This window comes from Gracilinanus agilis, chromosome 1 (assembly GCF_016433145.1).
Source record: "Gracilinanus agilis isolate LMUSP501 chromosome 1, AgileGrace, whole genome shotgun sequence".
Lineage (NCBI taxonomy): Eukaryota > Metazoa > Chordata > Mammalia > Didelphimorphia > Didelphidae > Gracilinanus > Gracilinanus agilis.
The window spans coordinates 365,290,543-365,304,875 of record NC_058130.1 but is presented as its reverse complement, the minus strand read 5'-3'; the positions used below and the strand labels follow the sequence as shown (position 1 = coordinate 365,304,875).

Sequence of the window (14,333 nt, the reverse complement as noted above, 5' to 3'; positions counted from 1 at the left end):
GAACAATAGTACTCAATCACCACAATTTGTTCAGCTATTCCCCAACTGAGGGACATCCCTTTAGTTTCTAACTCTTTACCACCACAAAAAGAGCAACTATAAATATTTTTTTACTAACAGGTCCTTTCCCATTTTTTTAAGTCTCTTTGGGTTACAGACCTTGTAATGGTATTACTGGATCAAAGGGTATGCATTCTTTTATACCTGCTTATATTTTTAGCTTATAGAACTTCTTAAAGTAATGAGTTGCAAATGTTTATTAGACCTTGAAAAAGAAACATTTCCCTTTATTTTTCCTGAAACTACCTGCTTCCTAGCATTCTAAGATTTGATAAATTACATCAGAGATCATGATGTTCCTACTTTTATATTAAGCCACTTCTCAACCTTTATCTTCTCAAATTAAAGTCTAATTTTTTAAAGAGTTGAATGACTAAATTCCTAAGACAACAGATATATACTTCTCTCCTTACTATTTATAAAACAGGCTAAAGTGACCTTAAAATATTATGCTGTCTGAATGTTTTAAGGCTTTTTGGTGTGGCCAAGAGTATCTCAAATTGTTACCCTCAAAGAAATCACAGCCTGAAGTTATTTCTAGACAAACGTGCTTAAGGATACAAAGAGAAAAAGTTATGACCAATAGAATTTGGGGATAAGAGCCTTAAACTTTTTAGTGAATCTCCGTGTACAACTATCCATTTCCCAAGTTATTTTAGCTGATTTTTTTGGACCTTTTCTAGCTCCATCTTCTTTATACAGATTACCCCAGGTGTTACATAACTATGTTCAATTCCTAGAGTCTAGCCATAATACTCCACTTCTTCCTAAAATAACTATATTTCTATTATCCTTATTACACAAAAGCCCAATTCGAATTCAGTATTTCTTCATTTATTTTTAAAAAGCTTTCTCTAAACAAAAGAAGCTCTGCCTAACCAGAAACAAAGTCATTACCACTAACCTAAAAGTTCTTCAAAACTAAAATCAATTGGATCTGCTGAAGTTTAGCAAGGAAATAAACTAAACAGTTAAAACTATGGGAAAAATTATATCCTGAATAGTCTTCTAGATTATAAGATAACTTTCACTTTCATAAGATTTCTTCACCTACAAAAAAAAAGGCATTATTGTTATTGAGGAACAAATATTCATTCAAAATGAACAAGGCAAGCAACCATGTGAAATCAGGACCCATAAAAACGCCTATTTCCAGATGGAAAATTCCAATTGCTGAATAGAATTTTTACTGCTTAATCTCAGTCAAATTCAGATCCAACCACAGTGACAGGTTATTACTGACAAATATCGTATCTTACAGAAAGCACTATAAAGACTCTTTGTACACTAATCATAATTAAACTCAAAGCTGTATTCCCCATTTTTTCTGATATTTATTTGTTTATTCACTCATTAGGCAAGGGTACAGAGAAGTGTCATATGGTATAAAACTATTTCCTTGGTGAATTAGTATTTGGAACTATTTCTTCAGCAGTGACAAAAAGGCAATCTTAATCCATGCATCCTAATGGATAGAGTCTGTGCCCATGAAACAGAATAAAGTGACTTGAACCTTTGCAGAGAATGAATTCAAAATTCTGTCTTCCTCAGTATCTCTAACCAAGTGATGATGGGCAAAACACTTTAACAAATCAGAGACTAAATTTCTAGATGGCCTTTTGGCACTATAATATTACTACATTTTAGTGCTACTTCTATTTATCTGACAAAAAATACTGAAATACAGAATAAAGCAATGTATAGTGTGATTTACCCTAGACTGACAACCAACCAAGGGTTAATCCTTATTAGACAGAATATGTAAATAACAGAAGGAATGAGTAAGACAGGAAGATAGCAAGATAAAGCATGGTTACTGAACTACTCTAGCTAGAAAATATAGAAGAGGGAGGACAATAAAAGCAGGGTGTCCCAAGAGAGAGATCTGCAATTTCTAACCAGTGCTATCCCCAAAAAGGGCAGCTAGGTAGCAAAGGGAATAGAGTCAGGAAGTCCTATGTTTAAATACAACCAACTATAGGCACTTACTAGCTGTATGACTCAGAGTATATTAGTGGCTCAGAAGGAAGGGGAAAAGGTGAGAAAGAGAGATGGGTTAGTGTGGTAACTCTCTCTTCCCACTCTTATGGAACCACTAATACTAGGGGACACTTGATAACACATTCTGTCCCCCCCAAGATTCTTCCCTTTGCCCTCCATCCTTAGAAGAGCAATCACTTAAACCCTATTTACCTCAGTTTCCTCATCTGTAAAATGAGCTAGAGAAACAAATAGCAAACTACGTCAGTATCTTTGACATGAAAACCCCAAAAGGAGTCATAAAAAGTTAGATAAAATTGAAAATGACTGAACAACAAAAGCTCCAAAACACCTCTTCTTCCTAAGGAATGTTTTCTCCCTCTAAAGATACTCATTTCTCCAGTCCCTATTAGTCCTACTACAATTTCCCCAGAACCACCAACACATCCCTCACATCTTTACTACTTGACAAAGGTGAAAACAGAATTCACATGACCTACAAGGAATATTCTAAGAAAATATGATCCAAAGTCCATATTTTAAAGTTGAGAAAACTGAAACTAAAAATAAAAATGAAGTAACTTGATCAGAATAATCAAGCTGGGCAGTGCCTTCTAGTTCAGTGAGTTTTCCTCTAGACCACTTTGGAGGGTAGAAAGGCATTTTCTTCTGTCATTAATCCTTTAGTAGGTATTATTGGTCTCCTACCCTACTCAAAAGTTCTTCTGAGATTGTCATATAAAGGATATTGGCAAAGGTTTGCCGGTAAATGTTAAACAACAAGCTTGGGGGGGGGGGGGGGGGACAGGAGTAAGTATAAGATATTTTTAAATTTAATCTATGCCATTAACTTTTTCTCCATCATTTTCATTTTCTTAAGAAGACAATCCACAAAGCAAAGCCCTGATTTGTAACATTTGGTTATTTCCCAGGTGTAAATGCTCAGAATGAAAATTAAGCAATCAGTTAGTTCAGACTGGCTCCATCATATCCCTAGATTTGGTCAAATTAATATAAGAGAAAAACCCCCAAAAAGTGCTAAGAATAGCTTCTGAAGAATGAGAGAGAGTAAAAAACAGTTTATCCTTAGAGGGCAGGATGAGACCATGACCTCTACTTACCATCACTGAAAACTGTCCCTGAGCCAAATAAGGAAAAAAGATGGAGTAGTGGGGCTTCAAGAAGGTTTCCTTGTGGATGGCACAGCACTGGAAAGTAAAGATTTTCTTTAGGTTGCCATCCATGTCATATCTTGATAATCTTGAAGTTAAGAGAAAAAGATACTACTTGTATTCCCCAAAACAAAACACCCAAACCAGATTTTATCTTGCCACTGTCCATGTTTCCATTTCAAAAGGTGGTACAGAAGAAGTTCCCCACAGTTCCTTCAATCTTGCTTCAAATTTTACAGTTTCTATTTCAGATTTATGAAGAGGCCCTAGAACTCTTTACCCATGTTGTCCTAAACAGGATCATTTATGAAGACAGAAATTGTCAATATTTTTTCAGTTCTTATTTTCAAGCACTTCTTTCTATTAATAGAAATTTGCAAATATATAGCATCTTAAAATTTGCAAAGCATTTTATACATACAATCTCATGTGTGATCTTCACAACAATTGAGGATAGGTTGCTATGATTATCTCCATTTTGCAGATGAGGAAACTGAGGTTCACAATGGTTAATGTGATTTGCCCAGGGAAACACATTAAAGTGTCTTAAGGATTCAAACTTAGTTCTTCCTGGACTTTTATGATTAGTTCTCTATTACCATATTATGCTGCCTTCTTAAGAAAATAAAGCATTGCTAGATACTACCTCAGATCACTTCTAGAGTTTCCAGAATCATCTTAAATATATTAATCCCACCATATCTGTTATGAATAACATCTTCACATTCATACATTCCAATTTTCTCCTTTCTCCAATTTCAAATGAGTTTTTGAGAGTTTTTTGGTTTTGTTTACTGGACCTGTGATTTCACTGGCATGAACAACTTCCTCTACCAAAGCAAACTGAGAACTGTTCTGAAACAAATAACCTTAGAGAATTGCCTGGGTTGAGTGGTTTGCCCAGGATCATGTTGCCAGAATGTATCAGAGGTCAGTATGTGTCAGAAACAAAACCTCAATCCAGATCCTCCTGACTTCAAAGCCAGCTAGCTCTCTGTGTCTACTATGCTAAACTGTCTCTCACAAGAAGAATCTACAGACATGTACTTGTGCGTAAACTAATATAATTTTATCTATATGTATATATAAATACATTATTGCTCTTTCCTACCTGAAGTACCCAAGAAGTAATAAGCAAGAATGTATGTGTATATATTCATACATATATGTGTATATATTTCTATTTGTATGTGTGTGTGTTTATGTGTATATGTATACATTCTTGCTCCTTACTATCTTAAGTACCAAGAAGAAGATGCTGGTCTAATAAGGGACTATTGGTTGTTTACATATCATAAATCTGACTTGTTTCTAAAAATACATGCAGACTCGAGCCTAGGGTTTGTCTAGTGACTGTGGCCACATTTACAGCAGCTCTGCCCCTACCTGTACATCATCTTTGCTCCCCTCCATTTCTGACTTCCACTTCCTGTGTTGGCCTGGACATCACTTACACTTGCTATTCCCCAACAATCCACAATCTTCCGGGTTTCCTGAAATTCAGTCTAATTTGTCCTTTCATTCTTTTAATTAGCTTGCTTATGGGTAGTTCCGCTGCTGTAGTAGCCCAGGTTCTATGATAATACTACCAATAAAAGTGATGGCTTACATATGAGACAGGAAGGGTGTTTCCTCATATTCCCCTCAAGGGCCTGAGATGGACATACCTTATCACCATTCTTTGATCTATAATCATAAGCAGCATTTGTAGAGCTGATGTTCAGGGGTCCTAATTTACTTGGCAGTATTATTTGGTGCTCTATGGATTAAAACTATGCCTTTCTTCATAAAGAAAGTTGACCTCCTGATTCGACATCAGAACATAACACTTCATTTTCGCCATGATCTCTTGCCTAGTTGTATTCAGCAGAATACAACAAAGTCAACTGAGGCTTCAGATTCAGCCTTAACACCTGTTCAAGCCAACATAGCTAAGCTGAAATGTGCATAGTATTAATAATAGCAGAATGGCCAAAACACAGAAGTTTATTATTAGTAATACTGTCTTGCCTTTTGGTAGTAAATAACATGGCTAACAGGGGCATAATAAAACTATCAGTAAGATGGATTTTAAGAATGGTGGCAAGAACAAAACTGGCACAGCAACTAGGCAGATAACTATCATTGTTATTTAATTCAGTGTGGCACATGACACCCCATTCATAATACTGACCTTCTGAAGGAAGACACAGACTCTTAATCTGCTTTTCTCTGCTTAGGCTAGCATGGGAAGAAGGAGTTTCCTTTTTAAGAGTTTCCTATACCACTGAAATCTGGTCTGGTATAAAAAAACAAAAACAAAAAAGTATGGCAGTAGCAAAATAATAATTATCTCTTACTCTTATCTAGAGCTTTAAGGGGCAACTTTCAACAACCCTGTGATAAACACAGTACAACTACTGTTATCGTCTATCAAATAAAGCAAATGGGGCTCTGAGCCTTGTCCAGTCACCCAGCTCACAAACAACACTCAATCTGGAGGCAAAGGACCTGAGCTTCCAATCCTGCCCCTGACACCACTTGGGACACCTGGGAAAAGTGAGTTCATTTCTCTCATCCTCAGCTTTTCCAACTCCAAAATGAGAGGGGAGGACCAGATGACCTCTGAGGTCACTTCTGGCTCGACATCCCAAGTGGGTGAGGCCTCTTGACTATCAATCCTGAGCTCTAAGCCTCTTTCAAGAATTAATATATTTCATTATTTGATAGTTTTTTCATAAAGTTAGAGATAGTTTTAAGCTCAATAATACCAAGAAAAATCTTTAATGGCCTATAGACAGCTGGTACTACACAGTATATACCTCAGTCCTATGCTGGCTGAACCTCAGCTCAAAGAACTAAGAAAGTAAATATCCTGGGACAGCTAGGTGATGCTGTGGATAGAGCACCACGCCTGGAATGTGGAAGACCTGGGTTCAAATCTGACCTCAGACACTTCCTTCCAGTGTGACCCTGGAAAGGTCACTTAGCCCCATTTACCTAGCCCTTCTGTCTTAAGAGTTGTTACTAAGACAGAAAGTGTTAAAAAAAAAAATAGAGAGAAGAAGCAGAATGTCTCTTTACTCTTTTCCACATAAATAGCTGTGCTCAAGCTTCCTTAGCAGAATTATTGACATGGAAAGGTTCCCAGAGGAGCAAAATATGCTGGCCACTTCTACCTAGTCTTCATGATTTCAAACATGAGCAAAAGAAGAGGGATACATAATCAATACCTTCAATAGAAAATAATCTCAATCCGATTCCTGTTTCTGGCAAAGAAGCTGACTGTCCTCAGTGAGAGAATTTAGAGGTTATTGTCGGGTTGGGGATTCCTGTAAGGTCCTTTACAGGAGTTTTTAAAACTCTTCTCATCAAAATATCTATAGTTCTGATACATGGATGAGGCAAGCCATTCTCCTATAGCCTTTAGAGATATCCTTCTTTCCCTGTGATTAATCAAATCCTGAGTCTAGAAGGTTAATTTTAAGGTTACAACAGAACAGGCTAAATTCATAGCCAGCAAACACCTCATCAAACCACAATTGTAATGACAAATCTGGCACTAACCTACTTCCCCTTCTCCCTCCTGACCAGCAACCAATGAGGTTTTTTTTAAATACTAAAAATAGCTTGGGCCCACTTAACAGAACCATTTTTGTTTTTAAAAAATAAATTACTTCTTTGTACTTACATCAAGACACTAGGTTCTAGAGAATATGCATTATCTCCTGTGTAACATTCCCTGCAATTGAAAGATTATTTTTAAATAATGTAGAAAAAAAGTTATCTTCTCAAAACAGATTCTCAGCTCCAAAATCTGCTTTTTTTTTTTATGAGCTGCTATTTAAATTCTAAGCTTTAGTAGTAGACAAGTACTATGTTTGCAGGGTTCTACTTTAATTTAGATCACTGACAAAACATGAATCAGTTATATTATCTGTGTCCTAAATTCCCTACCTGAAAATTGGGGCCTGAACAATCATCCCAATATTACTTAATTGAAGACCTAGAAAAAAGATGATTAAATTCCTCACAGGATAAAGACTGTTTTGTTAATTTTGCATATGACCTTAGGAAGGAGACTGGATAAGAACGCATTATACATATTTTGTTGAATTTTCATTTTCATCAAAATTTTTTGCCATTTTCATGTGATTATCAAGCCAGTGAACATTCACATATTATCCAACTTAAATATAACTTATTTCTCCATGGCAACATAGTTGGCTGTGACAGTATAGCCTTTACGTATCTGGCCTGTCTGTGTACCATCCAATTTAGACAAACTAAAAGGCAAGAATCAAGGCTTTTCTGAGTTCTTAATAAGTGCTATTTGATGTATTGCTTATGTTACAGAAATAAAAGTTGGTTAAGATACCTTGAATTGTTGTGGAAGGGAGGAAGAAGCAATATATAGTTTTTCTACAAGATGGACTGGTCCATGGTCTTCAATACTTATTTTCTATAAATTTTACTTTTAAGTATAATCAATTATATGGACATTGGGGGGGGGGGGAGGGGGTTCCTTCTCATCCAGTAGAGTATTTTTCCTTTAAGGGAGATTTTTCTTTTTTTCCAAATAAAACAGGTCCACAGTTGGCCAACAAAACAGATTTCTGCTTGTAACTATTTTATTGTATTGACTCACCCTATAATCTTACAAAACTAACTTAATATGTTTGGTTCTCTGGTCACTCGTTTATCAAACTGGGGACAAATATCACAAGATGCCTTTTGTTTTGAAGCCTCAGTGTTTATAAAAACACTCCCATATCTCTGACTCTGTAAAATTTTAAATTTCTAAAAATATATTCACTGGAGTCATTAAGTGTGTTAAGTGACTCTGGGTTCTGAGTTCTCAAAGGCCAGGCCCAAATAACACAAGCTTGAGAAGGTTCTACAAAGAGGTAAAAGGAAGGAAAATAAATTTCTTTTTTTTTTTTGTCCCCTAAGATTCAAATTGAGGTTGCGTTTTTTTAACCTTAAGAATTCTATAGAGCATTACATTTTTAAGGAGATTTTCAAGACCACATAACACACTGTTCTGAACAGACCAGTTGAAAATCACAAGTTCCTTTTATAAATAAATGCCTTAAAAATAACTAGCTCTTCACAAATCCACTGGTCTCTTAACTGATATGTCACAATCTCATATTCTTCTTTCTCAGGCCTTTCAAAAGGAAAAAAGATATAAAGAAAAAGAAAGGGAAAATTAGTTTAAAAACTCAGATACCTGAACCACAACTTGCATATGAGTGGAAGGTGGTGAGTCAAAGGGTAAAAGTTCATTTAACCCCTCCCCAAAATAAACAACCGAAACAACCTATTTGCCTATTTTGTATGACATTTGGTACAGCAAAAACATACATTGCTTACCGTGTAAATGCCAATTCTACAAACAGCAAATGAGATCTGGATACACTCAGACATTCTCTAAAAGATTAAAATAAGAATGAGATTGCCAGTAAGTGTACATACTATGGAATTCAGTTCTTTCCCTTCCCCTTCCCCTCACCTCCCATTCTGGAGATACTGCTATGCTAAAAATAAATGGCCTATCAAGTAGTTAAGGATACTCCCTACCTTTTGGCTTCCCTTGACCAGCCTAGGAAAATACTCAAGTTCAGGGAATAATATATTCAACTACCTTCCAAAAAGACAATCATTTTAAAGAACATTTTTTACAACGCTAATTATCTTTTAATAAGTATTCCTTTAAATACAACTTTCCCAGAATGCTATTGTAATAGCCTTAATTTTTTAAAAACACAGTTATTTGGATTTTAGTGTGTACTTTTTTTTGCAGGGATTAATCCTTAACATTTAAGCCTTCTCTATAACAGGATTTGACCACTACTCCATAAATATACTTTATACATCTATGCCTTTAAGAGCATTATTATAGTTTTACTAATAAAATCTCTTTTAAGAAATAAAAAAAAAAGTTTGTACATGTAAGCCAAACCTCTTGAACAGGCCAGTCTCTCAGAACTATAGAAAATTAAGGCCAATCAGCTAAGGAGAGCAAAGGTAGTTCTGATAACTAAGCTGAGCTGACTCCCATTTTCATGTCAACACTTATATGCCAGGCATTGTTGGGCAATTAAACCATTCCTTCTCATAAGACTGTGATGTTTGCTAACAAACATGAGTAACCATTTCTTCTATTACAAAAAAATGTTCATGTGAAATTAGTGAAAGATCAAAACAGTCCATCTTCTTACTAGTCCAGCAATATTAATTCTCTGTACTATCAACTAAATGCTTCTCTATCCAAATTGTAATGCCACAATCCCCTAAAGCACAAAGTAGATTAATTATGGTTTTATCTATTGTGCCAATTGTAGCAATAATATGGAATCCCCACCTGGGATTTCCCTCCAAAGGATGAAATGCTTTTGTTCAAAGAAGCTTTCCTTTTGTAGCTCAAGCAATCAGATCAGAAGATCATTCGAGAAGATCAGATTTTACCCTTCAAAACAATGTCAGTAACAATATTGTGAGAATAGAGGAGAAGGGAAGAGGATTTACTGGGAGACATTAAAAATATATATAAACTGGTACACACACACACACACACACACACACACACACACACACACTAACTTGAGGTCATCAAAGGTTTCCAACCATTCATTAGTTTTATTATATAATTTCAATCATATGAAGATTTTGAAAAACTTTTATTTTTACAGTACCATTAATAATCTTCTTTTAGCATAACAGACTTTTTTGAAGTAAAATTAACAAAACAACTAATATATTAAAGGGAAGGAAGGTCAAATTAATGCCCTATTGTATTTGAAAGTTCATATATATTCTCAGTATCATAAAAGAATGGGCTGTAACAGGCAATAATCAAGGAACATTCACCGTTACCTCACTACTTGCTAAATAATTGCCTCCTTTAAAGAGGAAGGGTACTCTTCAATTCTTTACTCTTGTATAAATAGAAATTTTGTACCTTTGAACTACATCTCCCAACATCCCTTTCTCCTTTCATGCCTACCTTGCATGCTTACGTTGTTTGCGTGTAACCCCACCCTTCTCCTCTTCTCTCACAACCACAGCTGAGTTAGCTCCCTTTTTACTCTAGATTTTTATTCAAGTTATAATTAATAAATCTTATTAAATACAATACTTGGAGTATTTGGATATTAATTTTTTAATCTTACAATTTGGCAACCACAAAGGGATGCTGGGAGATATAGTCTAAAGGTACAAAATTTCTATTTATACACTCTTCATTCATTAAAAACCTTATTTCCCATTTCCCCTCAAAAAAAGGGCAAGAAACCAAAATAGTTATCCCATATCACACAATTACTTCTATTTCTTGTAAATATCCTAATTGTTCTATATGTTCGTCCTTACAACTATTCCTTCTTCTGAGTTTCTGGCATTCTACCTATCTTGGAGCCCAACTGTCAAGTCAACTTTCTTACCAATATATTTCCAGCATTAGACTCAATGATCAATGGAAAAAATGTTCAAGATAAAAAATAGAAATCTTTTGTAAAGAGTCTAGGAAAAATAGCATTATGAATCTCATTTGAGGATATGGAAAAATTGAACTGCAAGAGAAACTAACAAACAATTCACTACTCTCATTAGCATCAAACAACTTCCACGTGTTTACCTTATTTCTACTTTCCACCCATAGATCACTTTACTGAGTTCACTAAGATGATAAGCAAATTATCTTTATTGGTTTATTAAAGGATTTTCCTTCCTGGATAAGCATAAATATGGCTGTCTTGGTCTAATAGATATGTTTTCCACTGCTACACTGTGATCACTCTGTTTGAGAAAGAAGTCAAGCCTTTCTTCCAGAGTATTGTCTCATATTGGCCTTACCTCTGCTGAGTTCTCTTCCTGCTCAAAGAATGACAAAAGGATGTAGTCAAAACCAGTTACTAGTCTGCTAAATTTGACCTAAATTGCCTTTGTGGCAAAAACAATTTGTAAAAAAAAAAGGGGGGGGGGGGAGGCAAAATACACTATATTTGAATTGTTTGATTTACTTACAGTTTACTGCTGTTTTCCCTAGAGAAGTTTGAAGGTAAGCATGAAAGCAAAAAAGAAAAAGAAAAACCTTCAGAAACAACAAATTTGAAAACAAGTATTATTAGCAGAAAAGTCTATAACAAATTAATTCAAAAATGTATCAAATCTTAATCAACCAGTGAAGTAATAAACATAAAACTATTTTCTTTGCCAAGAGAAACATGTAGTTCCAAATAGAACTCTTTGAAATCTCTCATTCTCACAGTAGGCAAGAGAAAATTGTCAATTCATTATCATCTTTTGCATAACTAATGTGAGGAAGGAAATAGAAAGTTAATATATAAGATCCTGTAACAAACTGGGCACCACCCATCAATTGAGAAAGGACTAAACAAAAAATTTTTTAAAGTATGAATGTCATAAAACTATTGTTTTATTAAAAAAATTAATGAAAAGGATTTGGAATAACCTGGAAGAATTTATATGAGCTGATGCAAAGTGAAGTTAAGTAGAACCAGAAGAATTATTCACAGTGACTATTACATGAAAGTAACTGTGAAAGTCTTCAGAAGTACAAATAATACAATGACCAGTGAGGGCTAGAGAAATATGATGATTAATCATCCTCTTTCCATGCAAAGAAGTGATGAACTAGATATACGGAATAAGACATATATTTTCAGATATAACCAACACATGAATTAGTTTTGATTGATTAGGCTTCCTTACTGCAAGGAATAGCATTTTTTTTTAAAAACATCAATGAAGCATGAAAAAATACAGAGAATAGAAGGAAGTTCAGAAAAAGACACAGGCAAGCAGGACAGTGTTCCAACTCATGAGAAATGTAATATATTTTGTTTAAAAACAAGTTTTTAAAATGTCTTATCAATTCAAAGCCCTTGAGGAAACAAAGTATGAATAAGGAAACACAGCAATGAATAAAATAGATAAATCCCTCAGGAAAGAATTTCATCCCTTCCAAACAAAGACTGGCAACTTGGAGATCAAAGAGCTAAAACCATCTTCTTTTCCCCTCACAGAAATAACTAAAATTTCTACGATTCTCTCTTCCCCAGAGCAAAAGGATAATAAAAATAAAAGATATAGCATTGGGGGGAAAGTGAGTAATGATCTATGTCCTTGTCTGATTGCTGCTGATTGCTGTGATTCTCTCTCCTCTCAGAATGACAGAATAGAAAATATATTGTGATCACACTTGAATTACTGCAACAGCCTTGAAATAAACTCATTGTAGTGCTATCTCCATTAAAGCCAATCTCATTCTAGATGTCACTGCAAACATTAACAGTGAATTATTTAGCAACTTATTTAGTAAACTAAAAAGATTATTTTTCTCCTTGTGGAAAACATTACAATACTTATTTAAAAAACATTAATACCTAAAGTGCATCTTTCTACAGTTCATCAACTATTTTGTAACGTCTTGAAAATAGGAAAAAAAAGGATGACAATAATCAATGATAGAAACATTCTTTATCTAAAGCAAAACTGAGAAAATCAGTCGGTATTTTTTAAAAACAGAATTTGCTTTTTTGTCTCAAGTAGTTCCATCATTGTTCCAAATGTTTATTTTTAAAACAAATAACACTTACTATGAAGTCAATTTTACACAACTGAAAAGAGAAACTAAAAACTCAAATTAATTAATGGGGAAAAAAATATCTTTATCATGTACATAATCATTTGGGGGTTTGGTGGATTGGTACATAGGTTCCAGGTGACTATCCAAAAGTAAACTTTATTTTCTTAAAATCTATGAATCATAGATGATCATCATATCATCTATGTTATATTATATGTTGATGCCAACATATGACATAATATAGATATAATTTATACACACACATAAACACACGCCAATAGAGAGACATATTGATCAACGGCTCACTTCAGAGTAAAACTATCCTGGATGCAAGAGCTACTCTGACACATTCTAGCTTTAGAAGCCTGACCAAGATCTTCATCAATAAACTCACAGTATAAAGATTATGCATTTAATCAAATGCTTAAAAAGTGACAAACCACTTTTCTTATGACAATCCTGTGAGGTGAGTTGTATAAGTATTATTGTTCCCATTTTGCAGAGACAAAAACAAACTCTGAGATGAAATGCTTTGCCCAAGATCATGCCACTAAAAGATGTCCAAGCTCAAATGCACAACCAAGACACAATTGTCAAATTCAGAACTCTTTCAACCCTGCATTTCTACTGCCAACAAGAAAGTTGCATAAATCCCTGAGCTTTGTACCAATAAAAGAACACATCCAAACAAGATGAGAGTGGTGCAACAGATGAGGAAGAGAAAATCTCTTTAAAAAAAAATCAGATTGTACAGTATTTGATAGATGATAAAAACATATAAACATGCAGACATAGATAATGCATGCATATACACACATATATACAAATAAATGTATAAATAAATTGATTTAAACTTACTAACACAAATATATAATAATTTGCTTCTGAAAATACATTGATTTACTTAAATTTTTCTGCCTCAATACTTGAAAGATTTTAATTTTTATGACTTCTTTCTTAAGGGAAAGTTGGGTTGTTTGTTTTGGGTTTTTTTACACATAATACCTTGATCTGAAGATCACAAAAACAGTTTTTTTTGTTTGTTTTTTTAATTTGGTACCTGTTAAGCTTTTGTATGTTTATATGTGTATGTATATACATGTAAGCACATATGTATAAAATATAAAGAAATCTCCCCTTTCTATGGGCATATAACACATACAAACAAGGTTTTGGACAACTTCCCTAAATGGTCGCTTCCTATGACTCTCCATCCCCCACTTTAAACCCCCTAATTCTCTTCTCCTTCTAGTGAAACAGGGAAGCCTATATTGTTATTTGCTCTCTGATAACACTTTAAAACTAAAACTCTAGTTGGATTTTGAGTCTTAACTCTCTTCTTAGGGAATAAAAGGCTTTATCTATGATTAAAGAAATTTCAGTCATCAGTAAATCAAGTGGGGAAAAAATGGAGAAGGAATAGTACCTTGAAATCACACCAGGCTTTCTCAGCAAAAGGTAAATCTCAATTAGCTGGTTCTCAGGATTATGAGAAGGGTAGGAAGAGTTAAAGGAGTGCTAAATCTGCC

The 14,333-nt window shown here is 34.4% G+C and overlaps 1 protein-coding gene across 1 annotated transcript in view; it reads right to left on the bottom strand.

Annotated features, from left to right (window-relative positions):
* The window catches only part of ARL15 (ADP ribosylation factor like GTPase 15), a 472,397-nt gene that overhangs the window by 418,430 nt on the left and 39,634 nt on the right, over positions 1-14,333 (bottom strand). Inside the window, exon 2 of the mRNA XM_044681155.1 lies at positions 8,568-8,624. Coding sequence (XP_044537090.1) covers positions 8,568-8,624 — 57 coding nt within the window. The remainder of the gene's footprint in view (positions 1-8,567; positions 8,625-14,333) is intronic.